General features: G+C 35.7%; 1 protein-coding gene across 2 annotated transcripts in view; it reads left to right on the top strand.

Moving 5' to 3' along the window:
* Positions 1-467: 467 nt before the first annotated feature.
* LOC120432606 (RNA-binding protein Musashi homolog Rbp6) overlaps positions 468-19,645 on the top strand; it is a 1,179,690-nt gene continuing 1,160,512 nt past the window's right edge. The window contains exon 1 of one of the 2 annotated variants that reach the window (XM_052709473.1): positions 468-2,119. In XM_052709473.1, coding sequence (XP_052565433.1) covers positions 2,037-2,119 — 83 coding nt within the window. In that variant the 5' untranslated portion in view covers positions 468-2,036. The remainder of the gene's footprint in view (positions 2,120-19,645) is intronic. The other variant, XM_052709474.1, reaches the window with a different exon arrangement.

A 19,645-nucleotide genomic window follows, 5' to 3' on the forward strand; every position in this document is an offset into this window, starting at 1 on the left:
ATGTGGAGACACCCTATCTTCAACCACCCCCTACTCACGTTGGAGGGGTAACCAAGCAAAACAAAATTCCTCCACACTCAACTGAGAGAGAGAACTCAGAGAGCAAGAATTCGCGAGAACTCACCACCACCACATTCAAAACAATTCGCTCTTTTTCTCACTCTCGCGATGCACGCTTCCAAATTGCGGGTGATTGGCTGCTCGTTGTGGTAGTGAAAATGCAGTGAAAACTGCAAGTTTCCACCACCCCACCCTCTCAAATCCGTTCGCCCCAGCACCGAAGAACCCGCGTTGTTTTGGTCTCCCCGGCCCACGTGAGAGCTGAGTGCCGGGGGACACACGTGATCGCCTGCGGGCTGGCGTACGAAGTCGCATCGCGACGCCGCCGCCGTCGCTCTCTCGCGAGTGCCTCCTTAGAACCGACGACGACGATATCTGTCTGCATAGTCGCCGCGGCGGAACACGGCCAAGGATCAGTTAGAAGTAGCCGTAGCAGCAGTCAGCAGCACCTTACGCCAGCTCTCCGCGCGCGCTCGAGTTTTTTCCCCCAGTTTTTGGCCGAGTTTTCTGGAGTTTGTGTCTTGAGAGGAGTTATCTCTTTGGAAATCCGGGAATCCGTGGACCGACGTCGTCGTCGTCGCCGCCGCCGCCGCGTAGAGTACTGTTTAGAGTAGCGTAACGGCAGCAGCAGGAGCAGCCTCAGTCACGTTTTGGTAGTGGTCGAGATTAGACTAGTGTGAGAGAGAGAGAGTCGAGACACCGGAAGTTGGTACCAGCAGTTCCGCACGCACGGAGATCCGTAGGTCGTAGTGTTCCGACGCCGGCAGCAGCTGTCGCGAAGAATCGTTCCGCGCGAAATACAACACCACAGTCCATACAGCGCTTAGTCCTGTAGTCTTGCCTTGCCTGCGGTAGAGTTGCATCACCACACACAGATTACACGACACTTTTGACACTCTTTTTTTGTTGATGTTCACACACCTGCACCCCCGTCCGTGTCGAACGCGCGTGTGAGTCGCCAAGTCGCCAAGTCGCCAAGTCGCCGAGAACGCGTGTCCAGATCTCCAGAGTTCAAGGCGAGCCGTGGATTCCACTTGAGCTGAAAAAGGGAGCAGTATTTTTGGAATTTTCGCCTGCTACGCGATTCAGGAAAAGCCAGACGCCGGTGTTTTCGGAAAATAGCCAGCTTTTTGGAGAGAGTGATTGCGTTGCGGGGCAACACGAGAGTGGAGGAAGTTTTGTGGAAGGAGGAAGAGTGCATATAAATTTAATCTAAGCGATTGAAAACAGCATCGCCAGTGCACCGCTCTAATTGAATCAACGGAAGTTCATTCAATATTGAAAAAATACACTATCATCATCGTCGGCGTGCCGCTCTAGAAATATAAATATATATACAGCAAAACACACATCACTATCTGTCTATCTATCTCTTTATACATATATTCAAACAAGTATAAATAAACGATTAGTAGCTAATTGATAGTTTTTCGTTTTTTCGGATTACGAGTAGCAGCGCATCAACCACTTAAAAATAAAACACACTATTTAGCCCCTCGTTGATTGTGTAGAGAGCGTGTTCGTTTTCGTGTGTAGTTCTTCGTGTAAACCGTGTTCGAATATCTATACTCCCAAGTTCCAAGTATCTCGTGTAGCAGCATCTCCAGCAGTGCAAGTCCGCCAAAGAACATCGCAAATCTCAAAGTCCCTCCGAAGCAGCAGCAGCAGTCGTAGTCGAGTTCAACCACGTGGCGTTGTGTCAAGTTCAGAGCGCCGTTATCAGTATCCGGCAATCGAAGCCAAAGTCAGTGATTCCGTGTGATTCCGAGCTCGAAGAGCTCTCAAAAGTGCGTTCGCTGATACAGCTGAAGTGAAGAAGCGTTAGCGCGTGTGTTTACACCTTAAGAAAAAAAAGTTTAAAATTGTGATATCTAGCTTGAAAGCACAGTGCGAGAAGCAGTTCTAGAAGATCCGTAGCTCTCGAGCGAAGCATTTACCCAGCCACGCCGTTGGAGCAAGCCATCAAGCTGTGGAAGATGGAGCACCACCAGAGCCAGGACATGGCCGGAGCGCACCAGGCCGGCGGGGGCAATCAGGCCGAGGTGCCGAACGACCCAGGGTAAGCAGGCAGCAAGTTGGGCGGGAAGGGGGGAAATTTGTCAAAACGATATTCGTGCGTACAAACGTGAGCCGGCTGCTGGCTGGGAGTGACATGTCATCGGCATGTGTCCATCAAACTGGTTGGGTCAAAACGCGGCAGTGCGTTGTCCGGTTGATCGGTGGAGGTCGGAGAGAACCAACGCTGGGATTTTTTTTTTCGCTGGGTTTCGACACGAAAGGCGTGTTGAACGTGATTTTGGGAGTGAAAATAACGTTGTTTGAAGTGATGGTTTTTGGGTTAGGGGTTTGAAGATTAAAAAAGCATTTTTTTTATTGATGCCTTAAAATTGGGACGAATTGAGGCTACCGTATTAAAAGAGAATGGAGGGATGCAATTGGATGAAATTTTTGGTGAACTTCTCTATGACCAAAGAATCATTTTGAACCAACTTGTATGGAGGAACTTTACAAGTTTTCATACAATTTTGTCAGCTGTCTATACAAAAATATTGTCAAGATCAATATTATTTTGCATTTTTATAAAATAGTAACATTCTATAAAATATCGCAAAAAAAAACAAAAAAAAAAACATTTTGAAAAAATCTTATTGCTGAATATTTTTAGATGACGAAAATTTCACTTTTTGAGCTATGGCACAAGTTAGTCAAAATAAATTTTCCAGAGTTGCCATTTTTTGGCGGACTTTATTTAAATATATAAAATTTAAATTGCAACCGAAAATAACGTTACATAAATTTTGACACTGTGCACCGTTTTAGAGTTATATTTTGTTATTTTTTGATATGGTCGATAATAATGTAATGAAACCATTATCGGCGAACTAATGATCCCAAATGACTTATTTGGTCATATAAAAATAACACACAAAAAACTTCATCCAAATAAAATATAAAAAAATTTAATTGCAAAAAATAGCTTATACTTGGGAGAATTGCTCATCTCTTTTCATTTCACTTAAAAAATATGATTTAAAAAGTTTTCATCGAATTCCACTGAAGGCCTTTTCTGAAATATACAAAAATGCAAAAAAAAGTATAAAGTTAACTTAACTCGAACTCTAGTTAGCAATCAAAATGCAATTTGAGACTCAAGCCAGCTCAAATAGATGCGACTTTTAGACGATAATTTCTAGGTCTGAAGATTGGTTCTGGAGCTTTGGAAGAGTAGAAATGATGTAGCTTTGTAGAAAAGACTTGAATAGTTTCAAGCTAAAAAAAAACACTAAGAAGTACAAAAAAATAAGGAAAACACGTACAACAATAGAAGTCAAAAAACATCAAAATGTATCAAAAATAACATTATTTAAAATTTTGATAATGGATTTGTTTCATCCTTTAAAAACTTTAAACATTGAATAGAAGGATTTATGTTAGGATTTTTTTAAAAATTGATCCTTACTTACGGACCCAAACCAATCTGATTGTTAAAATATTTAAATTTTGTTCTAAGCTAATTCATAGACAGTAATATAGGGAATAAATAAATAATCAAGCCACATTGATAGTAGTTTTGACCGAAGTTTTAAAGATACTAACATATCTTTAACAAAAATCTTGGTGCAAAAAGCTCTAGTTTAATGGTACCGTAAAACGGGGTAACTTTGATTGCCGGGGTTACTTTGATAAGTTTGTGATTTTACCGCAAAATGAAGATTAGAAATTAAATATGTATGGAATGGTGAAGAATCATACTGACCGTGTTAGAGAAGTGTTCAAAGTACTGCTAGGAGATGTTTTCATAAAATTTTAAAAAGTTTGTTAATTATAATAAAGAAAATGTTGATGAATAGTGCCATGATTTTCTCAATGAACATGATTTCAAATTCAAAACGGAATGCATTTTCAGATTCTTTGGACAGTTTTTCACTAGAAGAAAGTAAAATAAGTTTGTTAATAATAAATAGTATGTGTTTTAGAAACATAATTTAAAAAAAATCATCAAATGTATAGGCAATTGCAGTAAAACAAATTTCATATGAAATGTGAAAACTTTTGATTCGTGCTTCGAATTCAGTTTAAAATGTAATATAAATTGATATTTGTATACACAATTTTAGATTCAACAAATTTCAAGCAAAATTCTGTTTTTAAATATTTGTTTTCCTTAAATTAAAATGTTTCATTTCATTTCATTTATTTGGTTGCTTTAACAAATACATTGGTGCAGTTGTTATCCTGATCTGAGATATGGACTACCTTTCAACAGCTGATTTGTGCTTAAGGGGGAGAGAGTTTACTTTTACTAAGGAGAACGAATTGGACAGCGAAGGAAAAAAATTGCAAAAATAACCTTCGAAAAAATTAAAATGTGTTTTGACAAAAAAAGCTTATAAACATAGTTGACTAAATATAAACATTGATTTTTCTTTTCTTAAAAACTGTATCAGCAACCTTATTGATTTGACGTAAACATAAAATTTGAAAAGTTTAAATCTGATTTTAACGAGAAAAGCTCTGAACCAGATTTCAAAATAAGAATTTTTAACGCAACTATTTTTTCAAACACTATTGATCCAACTTTTTTTCAAAAAGTGTACATGGAACATGTGTGGCCTACCCCAGTGCATGTTTTAAAAATAAAAGTCTTGAAAAAAACCTTACCAATTGAAAAATATTAAAAAAAAAAGAAATAATATCAATGTCACCCGGTTTACGGTACCAATTCAATTATGTATAAAAGTATAAAAAAACGGCAGCTTAGATTTGCCATTGAATATTTTTTTTGTAAGTTAAACATTATTACACTGTTCAGTGTTTATTTGTAATGTACTGTCAGTTGAAAGAAAGCCGTGGAAACTTGTTGAACATCCTTTTTGCACATAACTTCAAGTGAAAACATCAATCGTTAGAGTTATTGCCTTTTTTATTGTTGCTTCTAGAGACCAATTCTAAAAGAATTTGATCGTAAACATGATTAAACTTTTTTCTTGTGAAATTTAAAAAGATAATATAATCTTTTGTTTTCTCAAATTATTTGTTTTTCAAAAGTGCTTTAAACAATAGTTTTGCTGAGAAAAATTTTAAAATCAGAGGTGACTTTGATAGTTACGGCTTCCTACAAATTTCAGCTTTAAAAATCGAAAATTGAATTGATTACATCAATTTGAGCATATGAAATGTTTGATTTAAAAAAAATCTTGTTTGATTATTTAGGTTAATTACCTTCCTTCAAAATGTATCGTTTAGCAAAGAATAATGTTAAATTTTGCTCAAATTGATTAAGTTCCTTTAAATTTGAAGATTTTTTTAAAATGGTTTTAGTATATATTTTTTTCAAAGAATCCGATATTGATGTCCGTTTCCTTATTTTCAATGAGAAAAACAAAACACATTGAGAGCTTTAAAATAATCCTATTTACAATGTTTATTATTAAAGACAACTTACTTTTAACACCTTTAAAAAATTGTTAAAACTACCTTTTGAGCTGCCAAGTTTTGGATCTGTTCTTTTTTTTAGTTCAGCGACCCTTGAAATTAATTTAAAGGCCAAAAAATTTGCATATTATTCAGAAGACAGAATGTCTCAAAAGGTCAAATGTCTTCGAATGGTATAATGAACCTGGTGGACCTTATCATAACACCTTCGGGTAGGTGACCAATGGAATGTTAAAATTAATATTAAAATTTTAACATTAAGTTAAGAAATAGCCACTGAATCCGCTTTGTAAATGCGGCCCCAATACTCTTTATGGGTCATGGGAAAAATATTTTATACAATTGCGACCTAAAACTAAGCATTTATTACGAATATTATTGTTCACAGGTATAAAGCTTTTTTTTATCAGCAAAATGAAACTGAGTACGACCACAAAAGGGTTAAAAATGGATTTTAAAATCAGTTTTGAAAAATTAACTTCGTGATTTTTCTCGACAGAAGGGTTCTTGCTTGATAGGGACCATAGTTGATCCATGGTAAAATGTTGGCCTGTAAATTAAATTTGTCGCATTAAAATCAAAAGAAATGATTTTAACCGTGTTTTTATCCGTTGTACATAACAATAACAAATAGAGCTTGTAAACCCTATTTAACTTATTGAAGGTAGCGAACGCTAATTTGGGAGAAGATAAATAAAAAATATGATTTGATGACTTGAAGATCTATCACCGAGTTACAAAAAACTTAAATTTTAGATAATCAATATGTAGATTTCGATTTGGATAATCGAGTGCAGCTCAAAATACTAGCTACTAGACTACTTCCCATCGTTGTCCCCATGTTGTACCACTGTTAATGTCGCAGAGCATCGATCCCGATCAACGCCGCAATGCTGTGATTTCCTAAACACATTTCCGATGCGCACCCCGATAACACACAAGTTCATTGCGCCGCCGCCGCCGCGCCATCCGCGCGTCGATTCCTGAATGAACCCACAAGTGTTTCTTATCTAACACCGTTGTTGGTTGTCCAGCCGAGTCCGCAGATAGTGGAGTCTCGTGATAGCTCTGCCCGCCGCTGTCAGTCCGGGTTGCTTCGGGCGGGTAATTGGCCCCGATTATCTATGGTCTATACAAGCCAGATGACACATGTCGCCATTTTGAATTTTCTTTGTGCTAAAATTTAGTGCTCATTTAGTGCTATTTAGTGCCCTATACCCCACATTTAGTGCCCTTATAGTTTCCATACAAATTGCCATACAAAATTTGAAATACAAGCCAGATGACACATGTCGCCATTTTGAATTTTCATTGTGCTAAAATTTAGTGCTCATTTAGTGCTATTTAGTGCCCTATACCCCACATTTAGTGCCCTCATAGTTTCCATACAAATCGCCATACAAAAATTTGAAATACAAGCCAGATGACACATGTCGCCATTTTGAATTTTCTTTGTGCTAAAATTTAGTGCTCATTTAGTGCTATTTAGTGCCCTATACCCCACATTTAGTGCCCTCATAGTTTCCATACAAATCGCCATACAAAGTTCAAAAGTCAAATTTCAGATGTCGCCATTTTGAATGTTTTTTCGTGCTTAAATTTAGTGCTCATTTAGTGCTATTTAGTGCCCTATACCCCACATTTAGTGCCCTCATAGTTTCCATACAAATCGCCATACAAAGTTCAAAAGTCAAATTTCAGATGTCGCCATTTTGAATGTTTTTCAGTGCTAAAATTTAGTGCTCATTTAGTGCTATTTAGTGCCCTATACCCCACATTTAGTGCCCTCATAGTTTCCATACAAATCGCCATACAAAGTTCAAAAGTCAAATTTCAGATGTCGCCATTTTGAATGTTTTTCAGTGCTAAAATTTAGTGCTAATTTGGTGCTATTTAGTGCCCTATACCCCACATTTAGTGCCATACAAATCGCCATACAAAGTTCAAAAGTCAAATTTTAGATGTCGCCATTTTGAATGTTTTTTCGTGCCTAAATTTAGTGCTCATTTGGTGCTATTTAGTGCCCTATATCCCACATTTAGTGCCCTCATAGTTTTCATACAAATCGCCATACAAAGTTCAAAAGTCAAATTTCAGATGTCGCCATTTTGAATGTTTTTTGTGCTAAAATTTAGTGCTCATTTAGTGCTATTTAGTGCCCTATAACCCACATTTAGTGCCCTCATAGTTTCCATTCAAATCGCCATACAAAGTTCAAAAGTCAAAATTTAGATGTCGCCATTTTGAATTTTTTTGTGCCTAAATTTAGTGCTCATTTGGTGCTATTTAGTGCCCTATATCCCACATTTAGTGCCCTCATAGTTTTCATACAAATCACCATACAAAGTTCAAAAGTCAAATTTCAGATGTCGCCATTTTGAATGTTTTTGTGCTAAAATTTAGTGCTCATTTAGTGCTATTTAGTGCCCTATACCCCACATTTAGTGCCCTCATAGTTTCCATTCAAATCGCCATACAAAGTTCAAAAGTCAAAATTTAGATGTCGCCATTTTGAATTTTTTTGTGCCTAAATTTAGTGCTCATTTGGTGCTATTTAGTGCCCTATATCCCACATTTAGTGCCCTCATAGTTTCCATACAAATCGCCATACAAAGTTCAAAAGTCAAATTTCAGATGTCGCCATTTTGAATGTTTTTCAGTGCTAAAATTTAGTGCTCATTTAGTGCTATTTAGTGCTCCACACCCCACATTTAGTGCCCTCATAGTTTCCATACAAATCGCCATACAAAGTTCAAAAGTCAAAATTTAGATGTCGCCATTTTGAATTTTTTTGTGCCTAAATTTAGTGCTAATTTGGTGCTATTTAGTGCCCTATATCCCACATTTAGTGCCCTCATAGTTTCCATACAAATCGCCATACAAAGTTCAAAAGTCAAATTTCAGATGTCGCCATTTTGAATGTTTTTCAGTGCTCATTTAGTGCTATTTAGTGCCCTATACCCCACATTTAGTGCCATACAAATCGCCATACAAAGTTCAAAAGTCAAATTTTAGATGTCGCCATTTTGAATGTTTTTTCGTGCCTAAATTTAGTGCTCATTTGGTGCTATTAAGTGCCCTATATCCCACATTTAGTGCCTTCATAGTTTTCATACAAATCGCCATACAAAGTTCAAAAGTCAAATTTCAGATGTCGCCATTTTGAATGTTTTTTGTGCTAAAATTTAGTGCTCATTTAGTGCTATTTAGTGCCCTATACCCCACATTTAGTGCCCTCATAGTTTCCATTCAAATCGCCATACAAAGTTCAAAAGTCAAAATTTAGATTTCGCCATTTTGAATTTTTTTGTGCCTAAATTTAGTGCTCATTTGGTGCTATTTAGTGCTCCATACCCCACATTTAGTGCCCTCATAGTTTCCATACAAATCGCCATACAAAGTTCAAATGTCAAATTTCAGATGTCGCCAGTTTGAATGTTTTTTCGTGCTAAAATTTAGTGCTCATTTAGTGCTATTTAGTGCCCTATACCCCACATTTAGTGCCCTCATAGTTTCCATTCAAATCGCCATGCAAAGTTCAAAAGTCAAATTTTAGATGTCGCCATTTTGAATTTTTTTCGTGCCTAAATTTAGTGCTAATTTGGTGCTATTTAGTGCCCTATATCCTACATTTAGTGCCCTCATAGTTTCCATACAAATCGCCATACAAAGTTCAAAAGTCAAATTTCAGATGTCGCCATTTTGAATGTTTTTCAGTGCTAAAATTTAGTGCTCATTTAGTGCTATTTAGTGCTCCACACCCCACATTTAGTGCCCTCATAGTTTCCATACAAATCGCCATACAAAGTTCAAAAGTCAAATTTTAGATGTCGCCATTTTGAATTTTTCTTCGTGCCTAAATTTAGTGCTCATTTGGTGCTATTTAGTGCCCTATATCCCACATTTAGTGCCCTCATAGTTTCCATACAAATCGCCATACAAAGTTCAAATGTCAAATTTCAGATGTCGCCATTTTGAATGTTTTTTGTGCTTAAATTTAGTGCTCATTTAGTGCTATTTAGTGCTCCATACCCCACATTTAGTGCCCTCATAGTTTCCATACAAATCGCCATACAAAGTTCAAATGTCAAATTTCAGATGTCGCCAGTTTGAATGTTTTTTCGTGCTAAAATTTAGTGCTCATTTAGTGCTATTTAGTGCCCTATACCCCACATTTAGTGCCCTCATAGTTTCCATTCAAATCGCCATGCAAAGTTCAAAAGTCAAATTTTAGATGTCGCCATTTTGATTTTTTTTCGTGCCTAAATTTAGTGCTAATTTGGTGCTATTTAGTGCCCTATATCCTACATTTAGTGCCCTCATAGTTTCCATACAAATCGCCATACAAAGTTCAAAAGTCAAATTTCAGATGTCGCCATTTTGAATGTTTTTCAGTGCTAAAATTTAGTGCTCATTTAGTGCTATTTAGTACTCCATACCCCACATTTAGTGCCCTCATAGTTTCCATACAAATCACCATACAAAGTTCAAAAGTCAAATTTCAGATGTCGCCATTTTGAATGTTTTTTGTGCTAAAATTTAGTGCTCATCTAGTGCTATTTAGTGCCCTATACCCCACATTTAGTGCCCTCATAGTTTCCATACAAATCGCCATACAAAGTTCAAAAGTTAAATTTCAGATGTCGATATTTTGAATGTTTTTCAGTGCTAAAATTTAGTGCTCATTTAGTGCTATTTAGTGCCCTATACCCCACATTTAGTGCCCTCATAGTTTCCATACAAATCGCCATACAAAGTTCAAAAGTCAAATTTCAACTGTCGCCATTTTGAATGTTTTTCAGTGCTAAAATTAAGTGCTCATTAAGTGCTATTTAGTGTCCTTTACCCCGCATTTAGCGCCCTCATTGTTTTCATACAAATCGTCACATAAAGCCTTCGGCTAAGTGCAAGTATGGGTCTAAAAATGTTTTTTACTTAAAATTTATACTTGATTTAATATATTTTCACACTGGAATGATTTAGTGCCTTCGACTTAGTGCAAGTATCGGACTGAAAATGATATTTTCCTAAAATTCAAACTTGAATAAAAATATTTCTACACTGGAACGATTTAGTGCCTTCGACTAAATGCAAGTATTGGGCAAAAAATGATATTTTCTTAAAATTCAAACATGAATCAACATATTTTCACACTGGAATGATTAAGTGCCTTCGACTAAGTGCAAGTATCGGACTGAAAATGATATTTTCTCAAAATTCAAACTTGATTAAACATATTTCCACACTGGAATGATTTAGTGCCTTTGACTAAGTGCAAGCATCGTGCTGAAAATGATATTTTCTTAAAATTCAAACATGAATAAATATATTTTCTTACTGGAATAATTTAGTGCCTTCGACAAAGTGCAAGTATCGGACTGAAAATGATATTTTCTTAAAAATCAAACTTGATTAAACATATTTTCTTACTGGAATAATTTAGTGCCTTCGACAAAGTGCAAGTATCGGACTGAAAATGATATTTTCTAAAAATTCAAACTTGATTGAACATATTTTAACACTAGAATGATTTATTGCCTTCGACAAAGTGCAAGTATCGGACTGAAAATGATATTTTCTTAAAATTCAAACTTGATTAAACATATTTCCACACTGGAACGATTTAGTGCCTTCGACTAAATGCAAGTATCGGGCAAAAAAGGATATTTTCTTAAAATTTCAACATGTTTAAACATATTTTCTAAATGGAATGATTTAGTGCCTTCGACTGTGTACAAGTATCGGGCATAAAATAATATTTTCTCAAAATTCAAACTTTATTCAACATATTTTCACACTGGAATGATTTAGTGCCTTCGACAAAGTGCATGTATTGGGCTGAAAAAGATATTTTCTTAAAATTCAAACATGAATCAACATATTTTCACACTGGAATGATATGGTGCCTTCGACTGAGTGCAAGTTTCGGTCTGAAAATGATATTTTCTTAAAATTCAAACTTGATTGAACATATTTTCACACTGGAATGATTTAGTGCCTTCGACTTAGTGCAAGTTTCGGACTGAAAATGATATTTTCCTAAAATTCTAACTTGATTAAAAATATTTCCACACTGGAACGATATAATGCCTTCGACTAAATGCAAGTATTGGGCAAAAAATTATATTTTCTTCAAATTCAAACTTGATTGAACTTATTTTCACACTGGAATGATTTAGTGCCTTTGACTAAGTGCAAGCATCGGACGGAAATTGATATTTTCTTAAAATTCAAACTTCATAAAACATATTTCCACACTGGAACGATTTAGTGCCTTCGACTAAATGCAAGTATCGGGCAAAAAATGATATTTTCTCAAAATTCAAACTTGATTAAACATTTTTTCTTACTGGAATAATTTAGTGCCTTCGACAAAGTGCAAGTATCGGACTGAAAATGATATTTTCTTAAAATTCAAACTTGATTAAACATATTTTCTTACTGGAATAATTTAGTGCCTTCGACAAAGTGCAAGTATCGGACTGAAAATGATATTTTCTTAAAATTCAAACTTGATTAAACATATTTTCTTACTGGAATAATTTAGTGCCTTCGACTAAGTGCAAGTATCGGATGGAAAATGATATTTTCTGAAAATTCAAACTTGATTAAACATATTTCCACACTGGAACGATTAAGTGCCTTCGACTAAATGCAAGTATTGGGCAAAAAATGATATTTTCTTAAAATTCAAACATGTATCAACATATTTTCACACTGGAATGATTTTGTGCCTTCGACTAAGCGCAAGTATCGGACTGAAAATGATATTTTCTGAAAATTCAAACTTGATTAAACATATTTCCACACTGGAACGATTTAGTGCCTTCGACTAAATGCAAGTATCGGGCAAAAATGATATTTTCTTAAAATTTCAACATGTTTAAACATATTTTCTAAATGGAATGATTTAGTGCCTTCGACTAAGTGCAAGTATTGGGCTGAAAAAGAAATTTTCTTAGAATTTATACTTGATTCAACATATTTTCTAACTGGAATGATAGAAAGCCTTCGACTAACAACAAGTTTCGGTCTGAATATGATATTTTTTTTTAGAATTTATACTTGAATTTTTAGAAAATATAACTTTCAACCCGAAACTTGCACATAGTCGAAGGCACTAAATCGTTGCAGTGTGAAAATATGTTGAATCAAGTTTGAATTTTAAGAAAATATCATTTTTTGCCCGATACTTGCACTGTGTCGAAGGCACTAAATCATTCTAGTGTGAAAATATGTTCAATCAAGTTTGAATTTTAAGAAAATATCATTTTTTGCCCGATACTTGCATTTAGTCGAAGGCACTTATTCGTTACAGTGTGGAAATATTTTTAATCAAGTTTGAATTTTAGGAAAATATCATTTTCAGTCCGATACTTGCACTAAGTCGAAGGCACTAAATTATTCCAGTAAGAAAATATATTTAATCATGTTTGAATTTTAGGAAAATATCATTTTCAGTCCGATACTTGCACTAAGTCGAAGGCACTAAATTATTCCAGTATGAAAATATATTTAATCATGTTTGAATTTTAAGAAAACATCATTTTCAGCACGATGCTTGCACTTAGTCAAAGGCACTAAATCATTCCAGTGTGGAAATATGTTTAATCAAGTTTGAATTTTAAGAAAATATCATTTTCAGTCCGATACTTGCACTTAGTCGAAGGCACTAAATCATTCCAGTGTGAAAATATGTTGATTCATGTTTGAATTTTAAGAAAATATCATTTTTTGCCCAATACATGCATTTAGTCGAAGGCACTAAATCGTTCCAGTGTGGAAATATTTTTAATCAAGTTTGAATTTTAGGAAAATATCATTTTCAGTCCGATACTTGCACTAAGTCGAAGGCACTAAATTATTCCAGTAAGAAAATATATTTAATCATGTTTGAATTTTAAGAAAATATCATTTTCAGCACGATGCTTGCACTTAGTCAAAGGCACTAAATCATTCCAGTGTGGAAATATGTTTAATCAAGTTTGAATTTTAAGAAAATATCATTTTCAGTCCGATACTTGCACTTAGTCGAAGGCACTAAATCATTCCAGTGTGAAAATATGTTGATTCATGTTTGAATTTTAAGAAAATATCATTTTTTGCCCAATACATGCATTTAGTCGAAGGCACTAAATCGTTCCAGTGTGGAAATATTTTTAATCAAGTTTGAATTTTAGGAAAATATCATTTTCAGTCCGATACTTGCACTAAGTCGAAGGCACTAAATTATTCCAGTAAGAAAATATATTTAATCATGTTTGAATTTTAAGAAAATATCATTTTCAGCACGATGCTTGCACTTAGTCAAAGGCACTAAATCATTCCAGTGTGGAAATATGTTTAATCAAGTTTGAATTTTAAGAAAATATCATTTTCAGTCCGATACTTGCACTTAGTCGAAGGCACTAAATCATTCCAGTGTGAAAATATGTTGAATCAAGTTTGAATTTTAAGAAAATATCATTTTTTGCCCAATACTTGCATTTAGTCGAAGGCACTAAATCGTTCCAGTGTGGAAATATGTTTAATCAAGTTTGAATTATAAGAAAATATCATTTTAAGTCCGACACTTGCACTGTGTCGAAGGCACTAAATCATTCTAGTGTGAAAATATGTTCAATCAAGTTTGAATTTTAAGAAAATATCATTTTTTGCCCGATACTTGCATTTAGTCGAAGGCACTTATTCGTTCCAGTGTGGAAATATTTTTAATCAAGTTTGAATTTTAGGAAAATATCATTTTCAGTCCGATACTTGCACTAAGTCGAAGGCACTAAATTATTCCAGTAAGAAAATATATTTAATCATGTTTGAATTTTAGGAAAATATCATTTTCAGTCCGATACTTGCACTAAGTCGAAGGCACTAAATTATTCCAGTATGAAAATATATTTAATCATGTTTGAATTTTAAGAAAACATCATTTTCAGCACGATGCTTGCACTTAGTCAAAGGCACTAAATCATTCCAGTGTGGAAATATGTTTAATCAAGTTTGAATTTTAAGAAAATATCATTTTTAGTCCGATACTTGCACTTAGTCGAAGGCACTAAATCATTCCAGTGTGAAAATATGTTGATTCATGTTTGAATTTTAAGAAAATATCATTTTTTGCCCAATACATGCATTTAGTCGAAGGCACTAAATCGTTCCAGTGTGGAAATATTTTTAATCAAGTTTGAATTTTAGGAAAATATCATTTTCAGTCCGATACTTGCACTAAGTCGAAGGCACTAAATTATTCCAGTAAGAAAATATATTTAATCATGTTTGAATTTTAAGAAAATATCATTTTCAGCACGATGCTTGCACTTAGTCAAAGGCACTAAATCATTCCAGTGTGGAAATATGTTTAATCAAGTTTGAATTATAAGAAAATATCATTTTAAGTCCGACACATTTTTACTGTGTCGAAGGCACTAAATCATTCTAGTGTGAAAATATGTTCAATCAAGTTTGAATTTTAAGAAAATATCATTTTTTGCCCAATACTTGCATTTAGTCGAAGGCACTAAATCGTTCCAGTGTGGAAATATGTTTAATCAAGTTTGAATTTTAGGAAAATATCATTTTCAGTCCGATACTTGCACTAAGTCGAAGGCACTAAATCATTCCAGTGTGAAAATATGTTAAATCAAGTATAAATTCTAACTAAAAAACATTTTTAGCCCCATACTTGCACTTAGCCGAAGGCTTTATATGACGATTTGTATGAAAACAATGAGGGCGCTAAATGCGGGGTATAGGACACTAAATAGCACTAAATGAGCACTTAATTTTAGCACTGAAAAACATTCAAAATGGCGACATCTGAAATTTGACTTTTGAACTTTGTATGGCGATTTGTATGGAAACTATGAGGGCACTAAATGTGGGGTGTAGGGCACTAAATAGCACTAAATGAGCACTAAATTTTAGCACTGAAAAACATTCAAAATATCGACATCTGAAATTTGACATTTGAACTTTGTATGGCGATTTGTATGGAAACTATGAGGGCACTAAATGTGGGGTATAGGGCACTAAATAGCACTAGATGAGCACTAAATTTTAGCACAAAAAACATTCAAAATGGCGAAATCTGAAATTTGACTTTTGAACTTTGTATGGCGATTTGTATGGAAACTATGAGGGCACTAAATGTGGGGTATAGGGCACTAAATAGCACTAAATGAGCACTAAATTTTAACACTGAAAAACATTCAAAATGGCGACATCTGAAATTTGACATTTGAACTTTGTATGGCGATTTGTATGGAAACTATGAGGGCACTAAATGTGGGGTGTAGGGCACTAAATAGCACTAAATGAGCACTAAATTTTAACACTGAAAAACATTCAAAATATCGACATCTGAAATTTGACATTTGAACTTTGTATGGCGATTTGTATGGAAACTATGAGGGCACTAAATGTGGGGTATAGGGCACTAAATAGCACTAAATGAGCACTAAATTTTAGCACAAAAAAATTCAAAATGGCGACATGTGTCATCTGGCTTGTATTTCAAATTTTTGTATGGCGATTTGTATGGAAACTATGAGGGCACTAAATATGGGGTATAGGGCACTAAATAGCACTAAATGAGCACTAAATTTTAGCACAAAGAAAATTCAAAATGGCGACATGTGTCATCTGGCTTGTATTTCAAATTTTGTATGGCAATTTGTATGGAAACTATAAGGGCACTAAATGTGGGGTATAGGGCACTAAATAGCACTAAATGAGCACTAAATTTTAGCACTGAAAAACATTCAAAATGGCGACATCTGAAATTTGACTTTTGAACTTTGTATGGCGATTTGTATGGAAACTATGAGGGCACTAAATGTGGGGTATAGGGCACTAAATAGCACTAAATGAGCACTAAATTTAAGCACGAAAAAACATTCAAAATGGCGACATCTGAAATTTGACTTTTGAACTTTGTATGGCGATTTGTATGGAAACCATGAGGGCACTAAATGTGGGGTATAGGGCACTAAATAGCACTAAATGAGCACTAAATTTAAGCACTAAAAAACATTCAAAATGGCGACATCTGAAGTTTGACTTTTGAACTTTGTATGGCGATTTGTATGGAAACTATGAGGGCACTAAATGTGGGGTATAGGGCACTAAATAGCACTAAATGAGCACTAAATTTAAGCACGAAAAAACATTCAAAATGGCGACATCTGAAATTTGACTTTTGAACTTTGTATGGCGATTTGTATGGAAACTATGAGGGCACTAAATGTGGGGTGTAGGGCACTAAATAGCACTAAATGAGCACTAAATTTAGGCACGAAAAATCATTCAAAATGGCGACATCTAAAATTTGACTTTTGAACTTTGTATGGCGATTTGTATGGAAACTATGAGGGCACTAAATGTGGGGTATAGGGCACTAAATAGCACTAAATGAGCACTAAATTTCAGCACAAAAAAAATTCAAAATGGCGACATGTGTCATCTGGCTTGTATTTCAAATTTTTGTATGGCGATTTGTATGGAAACTATGAGGGCACTAAATGTGGGGTATAGGGCACTAAATAGCACTTAATGAGCACTAAGTTCTAGCACAAAGAAAATTCAAAATGGCGACATGTGTCATCTGGCTTGTATTTCAAATTTTTGTATGGCGATTTGTATGGAAACTATAAGGGCACTAAATGTGGGGTATAGGGCACTAAATAGCACTAAATGAGCACTAAATTTTAGCACAAAGAAAATTCAAAATGGCGACCTGTGTCATCTGGCTTGTATTTCAAATTTTTGTATGGCGATTTGTATGGAAACTATGAGGGCACTAAATGTGGGGTATAGGGCACTAAATAGCACTAAATGAGCACTAAATTTCAGCACAAAGGAAAATTCAAAATGGCGACATGTGTCATCTGGCTTGTATTTCAAATTTTTGTATGGCGATTTGTATGGAAACTATGAGGGCACTAAATGTGGGGTATAGGGCACTAAATAGCACTAAATGAGCACTAAATTTAAGCACTAAAAAACATTCAAAATGGCGACATCTGAAGTTTTACTTTTGAACTTTGTATGGCGATTTGTATGGAAACTATGAGGGCACTAAATGTGGGGTATAGGGCACTAAATAGCACTAAATGAGCACTTAATTTAAGCACGAAAAAACATTCAAAATGGCGACATCTAAAATTTGACTTTTGAACTTTGTATGGCGATTTGTATGGAAACCATTAGGGCACTAAATGTGGGGTATAGGGCACTAAATAGCACTAAATGAGCACTAAATTTAAGCACTAAAAAACATTCAAAATGGCGACATCTGAAGTTTTACTTTTGAACTTTGTATGGCGATTTGTATGGAAACTATGAGGGCACTAAATGTGGGGTATAGGGCACTAAATAGCACTAAATGAGCACTAAATTTAAGCACGAAAAAACATTCAAAATGGCGACATCTGAAATTTGATTTTTGAACTTTGTATGGCGATTTGTATGGAAACCATGAGGGCACTAAATGTGGGGTATAGGGCACTAAATAGCACTAAATGAGCACTAAATTTAAGCACGAAAAAACATTCAAAATGGCGACATCTGAAGTTTGACTTTTGAACTTTGTATGGCGATTTGTATGGAAACTATGAGGGCACTAAATGTGGGGTATAGGGCAATAAATAGCACTAAATGAGCACTAAATTTTAGCACGAAAAAACATTCAAAATAGCGACATCTGAAATTTGACTTTTGAACTTTGTATGGCGATTTGTATGGAAACCATGAGGGCACTAAATGTGGGGTATAGGGCACTAAATAGCACTAAATGAGCACTAAATTTTAGCACAAAAAAAAATCAAAATGGCGACATGTGTCATCTGGCTTGTATTTCAAATTTTTGTATGGCGATTTGTATGGAAACTATGAGGGCACTAAATATGGGGTATAGGGCACTAAATAGCACTAAATGAGCACTAAATTTTAGCACAAAGAAAATTCAAAATGGCGACATGTGTCATCTGGCTTGTATTTCAAATTTTGTATGGCAATTTGTATGGAAACTATAAGGGCACTAAATGTGGGGTATAGGGCACTAAATAGCACTAAATGAGCACTAAATTTTAGCACAAAGAAAATTCAAAATGGCGACATGTGTCATCTGGCTTGTATAGACCATTATCTATGTGGAGCACACGGAGAACCCCTCGAAGATTACTGTGAGGGGCCCTTTTGGAGTTGCCAGCACTATCTCGCTCAGCTTGTTGAGCCCCGGAATGAGGCAGGTCAGTCCCAACTCGAGTGCTTCACGATGTGTTCCGGGAGTGAAGTTTAAGGTTGATCCACTCATTAGTAGATTTCACCATTCTTCCGGAGTATCGCAAAATTTCACCAACGTCACGCCAGTGCGTCACGTTTTTCCGTAGTCCGCGAAGTCGTTTACGTAACTTGGGCGAGCTACCTCTCTGAGTGACTTTGCGCGCGACTCGACGTCGTCTTCTCCGCGTCAACTTTCGTGAGTGATTTGTTTTCCTCGTTGCTTCCACCCTTGCCTCGACGTAGCTGAGAGGTGAGCATTATAATACGAAGAAGAGGCCAAGTTGATGGGAGGAGAAAATGAGAAATCAAAATAAAAGCCAACCCGCGTGCGCGTCAAGTTAAGCCGGCTTAGCAACGCGTAAGTCGCGCGGCCGGCCGAAGGCGGCTTAGCTTAGCTGGTTTTGTGTGGAGGAGGAGGAGCCGGGCTCGTCGTCGTCAGTCGACGCACATGGTTGCAAGCGCCGCCGAGCGTGGAACGACACGGTGTTCAGGTTGAGTTGTTCATTCATCTCGTGTACTGGTGGGGTACGGGTTTGTCCGGAAACTAGGTCTGGGTGGACGACATCGGGATTCGCCATTGATGCGGTTTTCATTCATGCTCTTATTACTATGCCGACTTAATTCCATGCCTGTCAGATTCCCTCGGTGTTCAATTTTAATTATGACCGTTTGACTCAATGGAGAACTACACAAAGTTTCGATTTATGATTTTATGACGCAAAACGGTAAATCAACTTCTGGCAGAATTGACACTTTATACGAGTACAAAAGGTCGGGGTTTTAAATGACGTTGCGACAATCGAACTACTTAATGAAATTCAGCCCTATCAGGCCTTCGCAGATCTCAATAAAATGATTTTTTGAAAGAATT

Source organism: Culex pipiens, chromosome 3, assembly GCF_016801865.2.
Source record: "Culex pipiens pallens isolate TS chromosome 3, TS_CPP_V2, whole genome shotgun sequence".
Lineage (NCBI taxonomy): Eukaryota > Metazoa > Arthropoda > Insecta > Diptera > Culicidae > Culex > Culex pipiens.